General features: G+C 40.6%; 1 protein-coding gene across 1 annotated transcript in view; it reads right to left on the reverse strand.

Moving 5' to 3' along the window:
* tnk2a (tyrosine kinase, non-receptor, 2a) overlaps positions 1–19,747 on the reverse strand; it is a 28,896-nt gene that overhangs the window by 2,915 nt on the left and 6,234 nt on the right. Inside the window, exons 2-19 of the mRNA XM_008290398.1 lie at positions 18,571–18,733; positions 18,312–18,382; positions 16,866–17,072; positions 16,571–16,720; positions 16,009–16,104; positions 15,477–15,658; positions 15,206–15,332; positions 14,940–15,086; positions 13,570–13,664; positions 12,957–13,151; positions 11,108–11,199; positions 10,939–10,983; positions 10,612–10,847; positions 5,794–5,997; positions 4,990–5,642; positions 2,257–2,398; positions 1,349–1,444; positions 630–757 (exon numbers count right to left, since the gene is read on the reverse strand). Of these exons, the coding sequence (XP_008288620.1) occupies positions 630–757; positions 1,349–1,444; positions 2,257–2,398; positions 4,990–5,642; positions 5,794–5,997; positions 10,612–10,847; positions 10,939–10,983; positions 11,108–11,199; positions 12,957–13,151; positions 13,570–13,664; positions 14,940–15,086; positions 15,206–15,332; positions 15,477–15,658; positions 16,009–16,104; positions 16,571–16,720; positions 16,866–17,072; positions 18,312–18,382; positions 18,571–18,733 (3,029 nt within the window). The remainder of the gene's footprint in view (positions 1–629; positions 758–1,348; positions 1,445–2,256; positions 2,399–4,989; positions 5,643–5,793; positions 5,998–10,611; positions 10,848–10,938; positions 10,984–11,107; positions 11,200–12,956; positions 13,152–13,569; positions 13,665–14,939; positions 15,087–15,205; positions 15,333–15,476; positions 15,659–16,008; positions 16,105–16,570; positions 16,721–16,865; positions 17,073–18,311; positions 18,383–18,570; positions 18,734–19,747) is intronic.

Genomic DNA, 19,747 nt, shown 5'->3' on the forward strand with positions numbered 1-19,747 from the left:
CTTAGCATAAAGACAAAGCAGAAGGAAATGGTCAGCCAGGTTTTCTTCACAAGTATCTCTAAAGCTCGCTAATTAACAAATTAGTCAGGTTTGTATACAGTCAGGCTGGGTGTTACCTCCTGTTTCAAGTTCTTAATGCTAAGCTAAGCTAACGGCCTCATGGCTACAGCTAAATACTAGGATCCAGCCTTAGGAATGGCATCAACTTTTGTAAAAGAAAACCCACTAAACTAAAATAAATTTAGACCATTAGAAAGAAGGTTAAACAGATAAACTACAAAAGGAACAGAGGAGACAGAAGACGCCAAGACAAGTGCACAGTAACAGATTTAAAGCTGCCTCTGAAATTGACCTCTAAGCCACACTGGAGCTGACTTGACAAATTGAAGACAGGAAATTACTTGAGAGATTATTTTAGCTTTACTCTTGTGCCAAAGATCCATTCGCATTAGCAATGTGACAACAAGCACTAACTCTTGGACAGCAGACAGACGAGAGGACAATGTCGTCATGTGTGGTTTTGCTGTCAGCGATACTTTGAGGGTTTTGTAACTGTTGTACAAGGTATCCTCTTTTTGTTGCTTTCCCTTTTGTTTCTCTATTGATTTCTCGAGCTTATTATTAATTACCTCTTGAGATGTGGTCCGTATGTGTCCAGCATGAGCGTGCTGGCCTGTTCCAGGTTCCACTGGCAGCGCTGCAGAAGCTCCTCACACTCCGCTCTCGAACGCAGCCCCAACCGAAACAGCTGCTCCACCTACGACACAGATGGTGAAAGGGGGACGTTAGGTAGGCATGCAGTATTGTGTAGCACGTGTTGTGCTGTCGCATGTTCCTGCTGTCCTGACGACCATTTCTGTGCATTTCTGTCTCTGTCACTCCAGATATTTTCACACTCAGCCTGCGATTGCGATCAGGCTCTTTTCTATTGCGACTGTGATAATTAGATTAATTGGTGTGCATGGTTGCATTCATTATTTTATTTTGAGAATTCTTATGTGATAAACTCTGCTTGTCTAGTGTTCGCACTGGTTATTGATCAAAATGTCAGTGTGTTGTTTTATCACCAGCCCTATTCTGTAATATATAATTGGTTGATCATATGTACTGCAACGGGTTTAAAGGTCTGAGATTCTGGAAAAAGTTCTGAAATAATGTTGTGTGAATCGGTCCAAGCCACTTTGTTTGTGTCCCATTGACAAAACCAGTGCTATATATGAATACTGGATCTTTTTTCAGTTTTTTATTTTAGCCTTTTCTGGCTCATGTATATATTTCCTGTTAAACCGTGGCTACTTCCTGCGTGGCACATCTGAAAATGAGTAAGCATGTGGACAGATTATTGTACTTTCAAATGGTTTATGGCCTGCCGGATGCTCCAGTTGTGACTTCGCAGAGCGGCTTGACACTCCTCCATCGTGACGCCGTGCACTGCTCCTTGGACCTGGCAATCAGATAACGAAGTTTAAAAAAGCTTGTCTGAACCTATAGATTGTTTGCATTTTAAACAACGGCAACAGGGCGATAGAGTCTACAGTAAAGTCTGCTATGTGCTGAGCATCTACACAACTGTCTTCCTGGGTGCAGAGAGCAGGAATCACAACTTAGGAGGAGATGAAATGTAAACTTATTTCTACATCTGTGCTACTTGAGAGACTGATACAAGCCTGCTGGTTCATGTCATCAACATTTTCTGACGGATGTATAAGTCATGAATTGTTAGAATTACAATAAAAGTCTATTCTAAGTATTCTTGTGCGCAGAAGAAGAAGAATAACAATCAGGCTTCCATTTTTAATTTCAGACTTGCTCAGTCATTTGTACAATGAGTCAAACTGCATAAGATTTCAAATTAGCCAGAAGCACTTGAAGTTTTCCTCCAGTTTACAGTCACATACACATGATAATGAAATTAACAACACAGTTAATGGTTTTCTTTATTAATTCTCCATTATTGTTACAACAACCCTCAGTACAGACAGCAGAAAACCAAGTGATAAGTGTTTATAAAGTCGGCTGCTTTATGCACACACTGTTCTGCCAATTAAAAGTTTTGTTGATAAAGGAATGTGGACTTAATAAGAGGCAGCTTCCAAATGTTACTGAGATATTAACGTCTCCAATTTGTCTGCCTGTGGCATATAACCACACGTGGTGTTTGGCATTTGTGTGACTGTCAACAAGAAGAAAAAAAAAGTGATGACATTTTAAATAAGTAGAAACGGATTTTCTCTTCTTCTTTCTGCTCTCCCTCACCTGTGTGATGCTCTGCTCCTGTTGCATGCTGGGAGCTGCAGCTCCCCCATTGTTGTTGTTGTACGAGGTGTTTGGTTTGACTCCGCCGGGCTGCTGCTGCTGCATCATGGGCTTCACTGCTGCCATGTTGGCTGCTCCGTATCTGAATAGGAAACCAAAGTAAGGTCCATGAATATTGAACAGATGGTGATGTTTATCTGTGAAAACTGCACCTATGCACTAAATAAAACCTAGCATGACATAATAACTTTTATTTATACGCATTTATTATGTATATACTTTCATTTTAGATTTACCTATTAACTTACATTATCATAAGCTCCACTCAAATGACCTTAAAGTGAGATTGCTTTGTCAACTGTTGCCTAAAAGGTCACGAAGAACCTCTGAAACTTGTTTAAAAGTTAAAAAGAAGCCATAAAACATCATAAACGGTTCTAAAATGTTACTGATCTGTTATTGATTAGGATTTAGGCTCATGTATGATGTTAGCACTTAAGTTTAAACATTGAATTTTACATTATGGGTACAAAACATGACTTCTAATTTCAATAATAGTTTTGATTTTGTTTTTACTTATTAATTATTCCAGTTATTTTTGCTACAGTCTTTCATTCAGGAAAATTTAATAACTTGCTCATAAAGATTAGGAAAAACCCTGCAGACTAAAGAGAGAAGAAAAACACCAAAAATATCTCATGGAGGCGACGCCAGACTGTCACAAAACCAACAAAATAATGGAAGTGGATTAAAGCTGTGTGTACAGCACACTGCTTCACAAGGAGACGAATCCAGGCCGTCAGTCAAACAGCACTTTCTCGCTCTGTATTGAGTGAAGCCTGCTGCTCTCCGGGTGTTACATGAGCTTTTGTAGTGAAACTGTCATAATACGTCAGGGTCTTTTAGTGTTTCCAGCATTTCAGGACCAGCAAGCTGGCAAAACTGTCTTATTGCGTAACATGCAGGATTTTCACAGGAAGTCAGCTCATTGCCAACGAAACAGCGCTGCCTCATTTCTACTTGGAATGTTGAAGAGTTTCTTGTGAGAAATATTTAAAGACTGACTTTATCCAAAACCTCCAGTCCTTGCCTTTAACCGACAAGATTAGATTTTAAAGTAACACGTAAGGGAAAACTCTGGCAATCTGATTTTGGTTCTCATAGTTGTGGATATTTTTGACTAAATGGGTCATTGCAAACTTTGCACTCATGATTTCCGCTGTAGAGGTTTGGGAAATGTGACACTAGCAAGGTGAACTTCACATGTTTTTCACTCCACAAATCATTATAAAGTCTTGAGTCCAACTCGAATTACCCCCCAGATTAGCTACCTTTGCTAGCTGAATTGGAATCTACATGTACATGTACATGCTCCCAGCCAACAAAGCTAACAGTTTGGTTTTGTTTAATGCTCCAACTAGTAAGCTACTTATTTTTCTACAATAACTAGATATTAATTGTTGTTTCATAAAGTGCATAAGCCTGTATGTAACAGATACGACACGGGCCTCAAGTGCAACGTTAACACAGTTACACAGTAGCTGGAATAATTTAGAAAATAAGACCCAGGCTGAAAAATACCAAAGTTTTGCCTGAAGTTAGAGAATAAAACAATTTAAAACTGTGAGAACAGGCTGACATTTAGGGAAATTTTCTTATTCTTTCCAAGAGTTAGATGAGACATTCGGAACATGCTATCGCGAGTTAGCATAGCTTAGCACAAAGGGGAATTTGCTACATTTCCACATGTGTCCAGTGGGTTAATACTTACAGTGCATACATTAGAGATTTCTCAGAATGTCAAACTAAACCTTAAACTCTTCTAAATGACATGTTTGGGGGTTTTTTTTAAACCTAAAAGCTAATGATTCAGCTAACAAGTACTGGCTATTTGTCCAAACGCTCATACATCTTATTCCTCTGTGATATACAGCTCCATTGATTTCCCAAAACTAATAAAAACAAATAGGCTCTATCATTTAGCTTATTTACTTGTTGGCAAATTTACTGCACGCAGCTGAGCTAAAGGTCTTTGAGACATTTACTGCTTGTCTGTGATCAATACAAGGATTTGGACAAGAAGAAGAAAGTGTCAGATGAGAAGCCAGTTTGAACCTGACAGGTACTGTGCTCTGGAAACGGTGAAAGTGGTCACATGTTTTAGTCTGGGGAGCTGTTTCTAAATCAATATTTTTTGTAATTAAGAAACAAGTCACCCAGTATGTAAGTGTGGACATCAATGGAGCTCTATACCACAGAAGAATAAGCTAAATTAGGTTAATAGTGGTTAGTCTGATCAATTCATTGTTGCTTTTGCTCTTTTCATAGGATTTGTTAGTAAAACACTAAACCAGGGATGGGCAATCCTGGTCCTGGAGGGCCACAATCCTGCATGTTTTAGATGTTTCCCTCTTCCAGCACACCTGATTCAAATGATCAGCTCATCATCAAGCTCTGCAGAAGCCTGATAACGATCCTAATCATTTGAATCTGGTGTGTTGGACGAGGGAAACATCTAAAAGATGCAGGATTGTGGCCCTCGAGGACCAGGATTGGACACCCCTGAACTAAACTATGGAAAAAAAGCAAAAGGTAAACTTTAAGTCGGGCCACAAATCCTTTAATGAATCAAGATTGTGGATTTGTTGATGGTTTGTGAATTAATTTGTTATTAATCAAAGAGCATCTAAAATTTGATGCTTTGAGAGACAGTGTTTGATGTGAGAAACTCACCTCTCTAGAAAAGCTGGTCTCTCCGGCAGCGGGATGGGAGCAGGGCTTTGGGAGCTGTCAATCAGCGAGGAGAGGCCACGCCCCTCTCGAAACGCCAGAGGATCCAGTAAGGAGCTGGACGAGTAGGACGAGCTTGGAGGTGCCAGCCGTGAGGAATAGGATGCGGCTTGAGGTGGGGATGATGAGTAGGACGAGGAGTTGGAGGACAGCAGGGGACCCAGGAGTCCGGATGCCCGACGTGGGGAGACGGAGATGGGAGGAGGGGGCAGGATCACGGGTGAGTTGGAGAGTGGCGGCACCAGCGGGAGGGGTGAGGAGGAGCGGGAGCCCGGCTGAGAGAAGGCGTGGTCTCTGGGTGGGATCTGAGGAGGCGTGTCGTCCTCGTCGCCCAGTGAAATGGAGCTGGACCGGGCCTGTGGTTTGGTGGCGCGGGTGGAGAGGTTGTGTTTGGAGGGACGCAGGGGAGGGATGGGGCTGCGAGGAGGCAACACCGGCCGGTCCTCGAAGGGGGAGGTGAAGGAGGAGGAGGAGGACGGGGAGGGAGGAGGCAGGTAGATCTGGCGGTGGGGGCCCAAAGGAGCCAGAGGCATGGGGAGGGGGGAGGAGGGGAGCGAGCGGCCTGTTGCCATGGGAACCTGCAGCTTCACCATCACCTACGTCGGCAGAGAAATATTAGCACAGAATGAAATATGTGTTGTGTTAATTATTCATCAGCAACAACAAAAATCAATCTGGACAGAAGAAACCGTGCTCAGCGGCTCGAAAACACAAGCGTCACTTTCTTGGTGCACAACTTTTTCCTACCTCTCTCTGCAGCTCCTGGAAGAGGTCGGCTGACTGAGACTCGCTCCTGCCCGCCATGCCGACGCCGGGGTTCGTCGAGGCCTCTTCGTTGAAGCCTTTGTTGATTGATCGAACCTCCTGGTCCTCCGATTGGTCCTCAAGGTCTGTAGTAACCTCGTCGTAGGATGGTTGAGGAAGAGGCCAGTCCAGGATGGAGGGAGTGTCCTGATGAGGAGGAATGATTTAATAGGAAAAGTTATGCAGGCAATAGAGGATATGTAGAGTAAACAGGAAAAGAAATAATTCAGCATTATCATTTATCAGCTATCAGCAGGATAATGTTGTGATAGTTTTGTGACAATATGTCCTACAAATCTGTAATGTAGAGCTGCAACTACTCAATAATAACGTTGATGAATCTACTAATCATTCAGTCTAAAAACAACATAAACTATTCTTGTTTAATATCATAGAAAGCTCTAAAACCCAGAGGTATTCACATTTTAAAACCTGGTAGTAAAACATTTTTTTGAGCCATTTTGATTAAAAAATGAAAAATTTAAATGATTAATCGATAATAAAACAATTGCAGATTCTTCCTATCTATATATCCATCAACTTAATTCTTTCAGCTCAACTGCACATTACAAACCAACCCTAAGTTTTTTAAGGTAATGGAGGAGTTTTATATGATGTAATGTGTCAGGCAACAGAGTCGTCTACCTTGCTTCTGTTTTATTATTGTCTATGTGACTCTGCATACTCTTGTATTATTTATTATTTAATAATAAATATTAATATTGTGATTTTTTACTTTCCCTTGTTTTCTGTGAGGCTCTGTTTATGCTGCTGTGCTTTAAGGTATTGATAGTTTTATTTTTTTGCAATAGAAACAGAAGTGTGACATGAATTGGAACATGCTGATGCTTACTAGGGTACATTTTTAAAATATTAACAATCTCACTTTAATATGTTAGCGTGCTTCCCAGTAAACATGGTTGAACAAGAATATTAAGCAATCTACCTGAAAGCTATTTTTGATGCTCAGTTGAAGAGAGCAGATCATTCCTGACCTCCATAGGACCATACATGCATTTATACTTTTCCCGCTTCAGCTACTGCAACCCACTTTATACCAGCATCGGTCAGAGCTCACTTCACCAACCTGTTTGAATCGCTGCAGCCCAGATCCCAGCTGATCACATTACCCTGGTACTTGCCAGTTGACGCTGGCTACCTGTAAAGCTACGTATTGATTTTAAAATTCTGTTAATCAGTTTTAAAGCATTACTTGGCCTTGTTCCAAATCACATCAAAGACCTTTCAACCTCTTATGCCCCAGAGTGCTCTCTTGTATTGGTAAATGGGGCTTGGCCGGTGACCAGGCTTTTACCAGTAGAACAAATAAACAGTTGAAGAGCCTTTCTAATGAGATCTGACGTACAGCATCTTTAGTGTCTTTTAAACCTCTCTGAAAACATTCTTGTGAATTTGTTATATGAGACTATTTTATGATCCCTTTCTTTTGTTTCCTTTCTGTTTTATGGCCTGCTGTTTATATGATCTTTGATTCTCTGTTCTGATGCTCTCGGGCTACTTTATGATCTCCATTTAATGATCTGCATTTTACTTTATGTCTGTTATTCGTCTTTTTAAACATTTTTGTTTCTGTTAGACACTGTAACATATGAATTAAGTGTATTAATAGTATTCCAATTATTAAAAGTTAATACAATTCATCCTCAGAGGAATGAATGTTTGAACTAAAATAAAGAAAATCAGTCAGATAAACTTATAATACAGCATTGTGACACCACGCTTTTAGCCACAGCTTGATCGGGATGATCGAAGGCAGACAGAAGCTACAGGGTGGAATCACTGTGAAACCCCACAGCAGACCACTAAAGCATGAACGCCTACAAGATCAATCAATGACCACCAATCATCCATCACACGGCACCTGCCTCGGGTGCATCCAAGAGGAAAAGGGTTATTTATGACATTTCCAGGCCAAAGGCTGAACCGCTGTCTTTGGAGGGTACGTTTGTGAGTCGTGGTGCAGATTTATTTCATGCTCCTTTTTCCTTCTTTTGCAGTGCAGCCATCTAAGGTCTTTCACGTGTCCCTAAAACCTATGAACTGCTGCACAGTCGCTTTTTGTGGGCAAAATTAAAAGGTCAGAAGCCTAAATCTCCAGATCACTAGGGGAAAAGTGAATATAGTGTAAAGTCCCCTCTGCTATGATTGCTGGGTTCCACTGGGGGGTTGGAAAAACAAATCACCTTCCTCTACACCTCAGCTCGATAGACCGGTGAACAAAATGAAGACGTGTTGTCCTCCATAAATTCTCCACCCAGCACAAAGATGTACTCAGTGACCTTCAACACTTTATTAAAACACAGCTCTCAGCATCTATGACTTACAGAGCAAGGGTCATGAGACGGCCAAGCTAGCACTACCGCTAGCAAGCTAATAAGCTATCATGTTTGTGAGCCATTACTACAATTTTATCATATATACAAAAGTAGAAGAAGAAGAAAAGTAGAATTAAAAAATAATTAATCTTCTGTCCTTCTACAACAACACCATGGAGCAGAATCCTTTGCATTAATCGCTACTTACTGCTAAGCAGCTTGTCTTAACTTGCTTAATGCAAAAAACAATTTAGCAAGCTGATATCTGTAAATGAAAATGCAATTGTCAAATATATATATGTACATTTTGAGATATGATATGTTTAATTGACACAACTTAATGAGGCACTTTCTAAATCCAATTATGCTAGAAAAAAGAAGAAGCCTAGCCTAGCCTAGCCTAGCCTAGCGGAGCAGTGCCTGCCATCTCTGCTTCCGATACAAGTGACACTTTATTTGGTGTATTTGTTGTTGTTAATTACATTTAACTAAATACAAACATTAAGAAAGCAAACCACTAACCTAATCCTTATAAACAATAGAATACAAAGAATCAAAATAAAATTTATTTACTTGAATTATCTAGTTAAATCGGACAAGAAAGCTGAAAGAACATGCTAACTGCATTCTCACTTCACGTTACATGAAGACTATTGCACTTTTAGGTCTTTCATAGGTTCTGTGGAAATAAAATAATGAAAAACAGCCTTTTTGCTAAAAAGCAGATTATTGTGCACAATCTCCAATAAATAAACTAATGAATAAGTGCACTAAAACCATTTGATTAGGTGCACTATCAGAACCTAATTATTGCTTTTTGCCATGCTTTCCCTTTAATGTTGAGCTTGAACTTTAATGCTGCTCTATTCTTCACTGATGAACAACTAGACAAGCCAACGAAAACTAGCCTACTGTCGCTCTTTGGCTGCTTTTGTCATTGTTGGCTCCTAAAATGTGTCCTACAACTTCAAAGTTCATTTTGTAATTGAAAGCTCATATTGACAAAATGCTTCATTCGTCACACATGTCAAACCACTTTCATCAAATGTGTAACTTTTGGTTTTCTTTAGACTCAAACTGGAGCCATTTCTGAGATGCATCTTCTCTCTAATGCTGAGTTAAACTCAAACATTTCTGCCTGATAAGATGGTCACTGTGTCAGATGAGGTGATAGTCATACAGAGTCAGTCATACTGTTTTGCTGTGACTTGAATTGACAGACCGCAATCTGGTCTTTCTCACAAAACAACACTGAAAGCAAACAAAAAAGTCTTGTCTTCTGTCATGAAAGGTCTAAAAAAGGAAAGAAAAACTGACAGAGAGCACTTCGGGCTCCTATTAGTCAACATCTCGGACAAGTTTGAAAGTCCCATGGCGTGAGAGAAGTAAATAACATCATAGTCCTGTAGCTTCACTAGCACGAGGTGTCCACTATGAAATACTAACAGAACAAAAACATCTATTATTGTGCCTCAAGTAAAGTTATGGCAAATAATCCAATACGTGGTAATATATTGTACTTAAAACCACAAATGTGAAAGTCACTGTGGCGCAAAAGGAAAAAGTCAGATGATCACAAAACGACTTGGATACATCTTCTTGGAATTTATGAGTTTGAGATAATATTTAATTCTACTTTTAACAAGTCAGGTTGGTTAATTATCTACAGCAGTGCATCGCTTCCACACCAGAAAGAGAAAATCGAATCAGTGTCACGTCATAGCGTGAAAAATTGTCGTAGCAAGATATTTTCACGTTATGTTGTTACAAAAATATACTTTTTATCTTACATAACGTGCAATGTTTCACGTCATAAAATGTTAATTTATTTTGATGTAGCGTGAAACTCGTGTCTGAATGAGGAAATGGTGTGTGGAGAAAGGATAAATTGATGAATATGGCTTATGTTATGCTATTAAGTACGGATATTGTGGTAAGTCTGCGTACACAGAGAAGCATATTAAAATGCACGGAAGACGGAATGAGTTTGTCCCTTCTGAGATCATTGTCATCGCTCATCGATCAGCTGGAGGGATATTCAAGTCTCCATCGATACATGACTTATCACAACATCGTTCATTGTCCTTAATAACAGCAGAATCAATGTCTCGATCTCTGAACCCAAGCATGAAGTATAACTCAATCAAATCGTGTAAATGATCAATTTTCTACAATTATAATAAACGTAAAGTTCAAGAAACAAGAGAAACAGTATAAAGAAAAGTTTCTCATTATGACTTCAAAGTTTGTATGTTGCATTGAAGTGGAAGCATCTTCTTGTAATGTGAAAACCATCTTGTTTTAACAATAAACTTTTTATGTTACACCATGAAACTGATACGTTTTTGTTTTTACGGTGCGGCAGCCATGTGTTTTCCTAATTATCCGACTGAGAGTGTGCAGTCTGAACCAGCCACAACTCTACCTTCAGCGTGTCCTCATCCGGCTGCCGTGACTCGGTGAGCGGCGACGGCGTGGTCGAGCTGAAGCTGTCGTCCGTGAAGTCGATGAGCGACACCTCGCTTTTGGCCGAGCGCACGCCGGACCCTTCCCACGGCCGGAGCTTCAGACCCAGGGACGCCCCCAGCCTCTTCAGCCCCGACGAGGCGCTGGTGTCGTCCTCGTCATCGTAATCGTCCATCACTGAGTCGTAGAACGGCTCTGGACACAGATTCACACACCAGAGTCAGGGCAGAGCAGCAGCAGCATTGTGTTTGAATGTCAGATTGAAAGAGCAAAGATGAAAACTCACTCTTGAACAGAACGGCAGGTTGGGGTGGACGAGGTGGAGGCTGCTCTGATAAAAACAGATTTAGACACTTTAGAATGTGAAGAATGAGCTCATTTTTCTACATGATCAAATAAAAGTAGAAAAACTTAGAATAAAAACAAAGAAAGTGTCGATGCATGGATGAATTTACTCTTGGCACGGTTGGGGAGTTTGGTTGGTCTTGCGTTGCCTGAGTCCATTCCCAGGACGTCGGGAGGGTCCATCGGGTTTCCCAAATACAGACTGAGGAAAGACAGAAATCCATTATAGCATAATGAAACTGCACAGTTGAATTCACTGATAGTGCTGATGGTAGTATTAGTCAGTAACATTATTTGATGTGTGCTACTGTAACAGATGCTTGTAAAAACTGTCCTGCAGCCACTGTGGGAAGCTCTGGATGTGAGCGTCTTCTAAAATCACCTGAACAAGCTCAACATCTGTTGAACTACATGTGGTCAACTGCTGCCCTCCAGTGGAGAGCTACAGTTCAACAGTGGTGCCTGAGAACAGACAGTGTTCCAGCTAGAAGACACAGGATTTAGTGTTTATGTAGGAGTTGTCGCTTTCAAACAGATGTTTTTAGGTTATTATCCTCATATTTTATCAAACTGAAATCTTGATTTACACAACCTACATCTATAAATCTTGTTCTTGACCCTGTTATTAGGAATATTGCAAAGATGCTTAGTTGTAGAGACACTGGAACTGTTCAACATGCTTTACAGGCTGACCAGAAATGGCTGCCTGTGGGATTTTACTGATACTTTTAAAGCAGTTTATGCAGGCCTGAAGCTACATTAGAGACCAGAGACTTTTTTGTGGGTCCTCGTGCACCCTGACAACCTCAGGTCAATTTGTCTTTTGTCTTTCTTCTTTTAATTTATAGGTTAACCAAGACTAGTCTCATGGAGAATAAGAGTAACTTTAACTAGAGCATCCTGGCCAAGACAGGATACATAAGGTTCACATGAAGATTAAGAATGCGTATCGTATGGTGAAATTGCAAAAGTATATGTCGCCAATCATCAGTGTCAATAACTATTCAGTGGCAATGTGAGTCAGTCATGACATAAAGTCACATGAAGTTGATCTGAATTCGTTTTGTGAGAACAGCTCTTTAAGACAACAGCTTCTTGTACTTTTTTGATGGCCATAGTAGATCCCTAGATGTGAAGGGAGCAGACTAAGAGTGGCTTTAAAAATAGGAACATGCCAATGACTGAGTCTACAGGTGGACAAATGTTCTATAATCATTCATGTTTATCATTTTATGTTCATCACTAGCTTTGATTCCTTTGTTTCTGGTTGTGTTACCTGATTCTATTGTTGTATTTTGTAACTTGTAGTGTTGTCTCATTGTGAAAGCACTTTGTCATCTTGAGTGCTGTAATTATTGTTATAAAGAGAAACCTACAGACGACCCTAGTGGTTAGGGCACTAACCATCTCTTAAAAACATTAGAGATACCACATGGCCGCAAATGCCCTAAACACAGAGTCCCTGGTTTGTTTCCCGTCTGGCTGAACTTTTTGCTGCATGTTATTCCCCTACTATTTATCTCCACATTTCCTCTGTCTCTCTCTTCATTGTTAGTATCAAATAAAGGCTTAACATGCCAAAAAATAACCTGAGGGGTTCACATGATTCAGATTTTGCTCTAAAAGTTTTCTGAGCTTCACTATTTTCGATCCTAAGAAGATCGTAAGAAGGACAAAACTGTCTTTAAAAGGGATTTCAGGGCAACCAAAGCGAACAAGGGTCTATTTGTTGAATCATCATTATCATTTGCTTCCTTTAAACTACCTTTCACTGTATGAAGGCAGCTGAGTTCATGAACATAGCTAAAACTAGTATGACTTTATTTGGAATTTACAAAAAAACAGACACTAAAAGCTACATTTTACATGCCAAAAAGCAGCCTATAATAATCAACATAAACCCAAGAATGTGTTTGCTGCTTTATCTCACGTTGTGTTACATTAGGTGGGAGTGTTAACCTGTCTATGCGGTCTGCGTGTCCCCAGCTCCTGTGAGGGTCTGTGTCTCCATGTCCAGTGTGGATAAAGGAGTGCTTTAGCGGTCGGCTGATGTCGTGGGCGGACAGACCGGCGACCGATGTCACCACGTGACGGGGAAACTGTCCGACACGCAGCGTGCCCCGGTTCTGACCTCGCCACCAGTAGTGCTCTGCCCTACAGGCATACAAATAAATAACAAACAAAACAATAGGTAAGAAGATCCCTACAGCAGTTTGTATTCTACTAGCACAGATAAAACAATAAACTGTCTGTTATAAATAAAGTGTTCACGACTAGGTTCGAATTTGGGGTTTCAATGCGCACACAGACTAAACAGGAACATTTCTATAATAGGCCAGTAACAGGACAGTAATTACAGTAATCTTCCCATAATGCAAGGAATTCGGTTACAACAAGACATGCATTTGTTGTCTTGTGGGATTGACCTTCATTCTACAATTACACAAGCATGACTTCCTAACCCAGTAATTTGGTTAAAACACTGGTTTCTGTACCAGAGTCGTCCTGGAACAATGACTTACAGGACTGCGGCATTCTTTTGTGGCATGTGCTGTCTTACAAACACACTGACCTTCCCTCTATGATGGTGATGACATCGTTCATTTTAATCTGGAGCTTGTCTTCCTCCTCAAAGTCCTGCAGCGCTCTCATGTCTGTGGGCATAGTCTGCAAAATACACAGTAATACAATGCCGCTGTCACCTGCAGGATCAGAAGCATATTTCAAACATAGAGGACACATTTTCGGTTCACCTGAACCGTTTGCCACAGAGCATTAAATAGCAGGTTTGAGTCGTACTTCCTCACACATGTTGGATGGAACGTGTTTTTGCTGGTGGGTATTGAAACCAGATACACATGGAGGGCTGCTAATCTCATCTACCGCAAAGAGAAATGGGTTTTATGTACTGATCTGATACTAATCTCCTTTAAAATTGGCTCTTTCACACCATTTTAGAGTTTAATTAACTGATTTTATGCATATGTATTGCATGTTGCGGTGTTTACGTTTATTGGACAGCATTTAAATCAGACTTGTTCTGTGCTCAAAACGGAAAGAGATATCTGTATGACATGTCAGACATGCATGAAGCCTAGTCTTACACTAAAGACTATCTTTATCCATGTCAGAATTGATAAACTGACTGTTAATGTCACTTTCTATAACAGTGATTTCTTTGTTTTCACTTCCTTCCCCTTCATTGTCTCATTTGCCAGTTAAACCAGCATGTGGCAAATGACTTTTGGAGCTACGGTTTGATGTTTTCATGCTGACAATTCTTGTCTTTTGCTCAACAGCGGCTGAAGACAAAGCTGAGAGTGCTTGTGTCACATTAGCATTTAAATAATGTGAGCTTGTTACCTGCAGAAGTCAAACCCTTTATTAGTTAATCAGATGCTCGTCGCAGCACATTCGCAATTGCTGAAATTAATTATTCAAAAATGAGCTTCTCGAGCGACAATTAAAAATAATCTGTAAGAGTTTAGGTTTTTCAACTGAGTTATGTACGCACTCCCTAGCTCTGCTGTAGAGACTAAGACAACCTAAAGTCGGCCATAAAGTGTTTATCAGGAAAAACCCTCTACGTAAACTTTGAGGTTTTGACATCAATTTTAACGCCTGTCATTGAGTGACCAAAAATACACAAAGAAATGATCCCCCTGCTTTAGCCATTTTAGCTGGTTAGCCACTACTGCTGGGATATTTATGTACAACTGAACTGTACAACTTTGGAAAGATTTATTAACCCTGTGCTGAACAAAACTGATGACTGCAAAATTGGCAAGACAAATGACCAACTGACACCAATACGACAAAAACATTAATGCTGTCTGTGTCTACTGGAGCAGCTGTATGAATCCTTATTGCAGATAACTTTAGATGGAATTCATGAGTTAACTTCTTGCCTTGTTGTCCAGTTTATAAAAACCACTGCACTACCTCCAGCAGGAAGTCCCTGAGGGCGATGAAGGTCGGCCTGTCTTCAGGTTTGGGGCTCCAGCACTGCAGCATGACGTTGTAAACGTCTTGAGGACAGTCGTCTGGTTTGCACAGCCTCTCAGCCTCCACGTCTACCTTGTGGAGGATCTGCACACATATTCAGAAATAATATTATAGTTGACTATTACATTTGTTGAAATATGATGCTATAGGCTTTCTTTCATTCCTAACGTTTTGAGGTGAAGTTCAAAGTAAAAAAGATGCACCTGGCTCCCATTCAGGCCCAGCCACGGCTCCTGTCCGTGGGTGAACATCTCCCACAGAGTGACCCCAAACATCCAGGTGTCAGAGGCGTGAGAGAAAGTACGAGACTTCAGAGATTCTGGAGCACACCTGAGGGGACCAAATTGTAAAGACAGAGATTCAGAGAACGTGGGACAGGATGTCAAAAAGCAAAGGAAAACTTTTAGAATCATTCACAGAAAATCCAAGCCACCAAAACAACATTATTTCACATGAGCAGGTTGCTCTCCTCACCATGGGAAAGGGATTTTGTGGCCCTCCTCCATGATGTACTGGTCGGTGTGTGTTGGCAGCGCCCTCATCAGGCCAAAGTCTCCGATCTTCACTGTCTCATTGGTGGACAGCAGAACATTGCGGGCGGCCAGATCCCTGTGGAGGAAACGCTTCTGCTCCAGGTAGGCCATCCCGCACGCCACCTGCACATATACACAGGACAGGAACAGTGGAGTTCATGTAAATTAAGTGGCTCGTAAGTTAAAGAAAATGTCTAAACTAGTAGGATGTCATTCCCTCAAACATAACATAACCTTAACTGTTAGTATGACAGCTGTTAATGGCATACATTTGAATGCAAAGCCCCTCTCATGCACAAATATTACACTGGCAGTTTTGGTGCTTTCTTCACCAGCAGAAAATCTAAGGAAGGAAAACAGCCACAGATCTCTAGGAAGGGGCTCAAACCTAAACAAAAAACATAAAACAGGAACTCTTGGGTTTAAACTGCAAATTCCTCTCGTGTGTTTTTTTCCTGTTGGCGTTGACTGACCTGCACGGCGTAGTTACACAGCGAGGAGATGAGGATGTGACCCTGACGCTTTCTGAGACGATCCAACAGGGAGCCCAGAGGAGCCAGCTCGGCCACCTGCACGCAAACAAAAGCAGAAGAATGCAAAGTTTTGAGTTTTGTCTATTGGTTTGTTAGTCATAAATGAAGTATTGCTAAGACTATAGTGCTGCCCTGAATTAAGACTTCCCTGAGACAACACTAATCTGGGGACAAGTTGAAGCCTTTTCTCTTCAGTTAGCATCTTTTAGGCTTTCCTAGACTGTCGTAGCTACAACTTTTTGGCAGACCTTATGAATTTTTAGTTTTTTTCCCCCATTTATTTCTTCTATGGCAGGAAAACACAAGCCTTGAGAAATTCCTGCAGGTTAAACTCTGCTGTAGAACTCTAAAAGACTCAGAGCACACTGAATTGTTAGCTTAGCAGCGATTTCCAACGTTGGGAATTTGGGTAATTGTGCTTGAATCAATTCTGAATCCAGGAAATGAATATCGTATTATAATCAGGCTGCTGTGGTATTAGAAATGTGTGTGTGAGAATTACCATCTTCATTGGCTGTGTGAGGACGATACCATACAGGCGGATGAGGTTCTGGTGGCTCAGCGAATGCATGGCGTTCACCTCTCTGATGAAATCATCCAGACCGTCTGAGTCCAGCACGCCTGCCTTCAGACACTTTACTGCCACTGACAGCTAGAGAGACAGAAGAACAGATATCAGCTCAACAACAAACAGGATAAACTACCCCTCAGAGTTTAAATTGCAGTTCATCTTTGCACCCATAACAGCAGCTTCTTATGTTGTCCATACTGTCCTCTGCCGTCTCTGTTCATCTCACCACTCTGCCGTTGGGTCCGGTCCACTCTCCTCGCCGCACCACCCCGAACGTGCCGTCTCCGAGCCGCTCAAACAGCTGCAGCTCCGTCTCTCTGATCAGGCAGGTGAGCGACGCCCCCGCCTCGCTGCTGGCTGGGACTGTGCCGGACGACGCACCTTGGGGAAGGGGCTGCTGGGGGTCGGTGTCCGGACGTTTCACCGGAAACACCTGCAGGTCCAGAGACAGAAACTGGTTTTCCTCATTATGCTCATCAAGAGGTCTACAGAATTAATATCTGAATCTACAAAAAGAACACAAATACATGTCAGAATTCTCATTTCCAGCGAGAAGGAAGTCAAAATGTTAAAAGACAGACACAAAACAAGTGACGTGAGAAAATTTAAATCAAGAAAAAAATCAATACAAACTGACAACACCCCAATAATAAATTTCACACTGAACTGTTTCTGCAACGCCACCTGGTGTCTGTATCATAGAAATGCAGATCTAAAAATGATTGGCACTTTAAAAGCTATGAATATGTGAAATTTTAAAGTTGATCAGGGCTTCTGTTGTTTCAGAATTAATAAAAATATCTTCCAAAACTAATGTTATGTTTATTACAGTCCAGCGCAGTCATAAACTTTTACATATTAACCTGAAATTTGGTTTGCTTGAGAACAAGAAATGAGGGATCCATGTTTAAAATTTGTAATTCACATTATAGCAGCAAGACATGAATATATTTTGTGAGTTAGCCTTTTTCAGAGAAAACTGTGTCTTCAATGTATTTGTGTATCTACATTTTCAATGCCATAAACAAACTAAGTGATGAATGTGTAAAATAATAACAGTACAAGAGTCTCCTTTAGTTTAAGCTATTGGAAGTGGTTTGATGACATTTGCATAAGAAGGTATTAAGCTTTCAATCAAGCCCAAAAAACAACTGCGGAACGGGGTTAAAGACACATGTCACTAACAACCCATCATCTTATTCAATAAAGGAGTGTGTCAATGAATCAGAACAAAGCTACATTATGGTTTAAGAGGAAAATTTCTAAATATAAAAACCCTGTTATCTGTTACTGTGTGGTACTCAGGATAAGAGTGATATTAATATGTTTCAGAGAACTGTCCACCACTGCAGACCACAAAAATGTTCTTTTCAAATAAAATTGCAGCATACATGTTCTCCAAAATAAGGCACTTATATAAAAATACATTTCTTTAAATACTAAAATTATGCTGTGTTCTATATATTGCTTCATAAATATACAAAATTGCCCTGTAAAAATATGAGTCGCATGCCTGTAAAGTTAAACAAATGTGTTTAAAATCTGAATATGAGGAAGTTTTCTTAAATATTAACTGTCTCATTAGGTGTTCAAACATCTGTGAAAAGTGCAAAAAAAAAAAGTGTCTGTTGTGCAGGAATGTCTGATTGTTGGATTGTTGGTGGTACTGCACCTTGCTCATCCAGGACTTGCGTTTATAAAGAGCTCTTCTCCTCTTGACTGCCTCCCAAAGCCTCCTCTGACCTGAACCAGCAAAAACACAAACACTGAAAACTGTGCGTGTTTACATTTCAGTGAGTTCACTTGCAAGTATTTACAGCAGGCACAAATAAACTTGAATGTCTTCATGTATATTTGCAAAATTCTAAAAGTGTGTCCAGGATATAAAGCCACTTCTTTTAATATCACCCCCCGATCCTAAAAAGACGTACCGGGGCGTCCCATGCCGATCTTCTCCAGGTCTTCATTCTTGACGTAGTCGAAGTGGGAGAGTCGAGTGACGTTGAGCTCGTCACGGATGCGCAGGAAGTACTGCTGCAGCTGCACGTCTGTCAGCAGCTCCAGTAGCCACTCTGTGCCCTCCTCACACTGCATCTGCACACACATTTCATCTGCATTAATACATGTGCATGCCAGGAGGACGCGCTCACTGGTTAATTACTGAGGTCTAGCTCTTTACAGCAGACAGCTTTAACCCAGTTCTGAGTATCCAGTGTGCTGAAATTGTTCAGTTATTGAGTGGGATGTTAATGGACACCGTTAATGGACACGCTGTAATGTGTGGTGAAAGTGGAGAAGCTACTCTGAGCTACAAAAAGACAAAATTATTGATTAGAGTGTGAGTGGCTCCAGCATTAACTCTATCATAAAAGCACTGAAAAAAACATCTTTACTCGCTATTTTTACATCCAAAGTTACAGTCTGATGACAATTCAGGGCCGAGATTATCAGTGATTTGGTTATTAAATAGGGGAAAAAAATGCTAATTAAGTTCAAATTTAGGGTCTTTTTGTTCAATCAACTTCCCAAATCCTAAAGATATTCCAGTTATAACAACATAAAACACAGAAAATCACCAAATTAGGACAATTTTGCTTAAAAATTGTCATACAAGATTATTTAAATGAATTTTCTATCCAGCGAATAATCATGAACACTTGTGAGGTAAAGCAGGTTTGCATCATTTCATGTTTCCTGTAAAATAATTGCCCAAATAGTACACTATAAAATAAGTACTTCAGTATTAGTGTAAAGTATGGACCTGTTACATGTTATATTCCTTTTCTTGCCTAAATCTAGTGGTACACTTGAAGTGCAAATTCACCCTCTGTTCTCTAAAGGGAAGCTACAGTCACCAATGTGTTAGCTTAGCTTAGCATAAAGGCCAGACACAGGGAAACAGCTAAGCTTGCCCACCGAGGCTACCCCTAAACAACATAAATATACATTTTTATTTTGTTTGATATATCTGCACAAAAACTAATCTCACAACTTGTCTTACTTCAGTTCTTGTAAACAATAAGATATAAAATGTTCACGGCAGATACCGCTGAACGGCATTGACCTGGCCATGTCCCGCTCTTTGCAATCTTTATGCTAAGCTAGGCT

Source organism: Stegastes partitus, unplaced genomic scaffold (assembly GCF_000690725.1).
Source record: "Stegastes partitus isolate 25-593 unplaced genomic scaffold, Stegastes_partitus-1.0.2 Scaffold671, whole genome shotgun sequence".
Classification (NCBI taxonomy): domain Eukaryota; kingdom Metazoa; phylum Chordata; class Actinopteri; family Pomacentridae; genus Stegastes; species Stegastes partitus.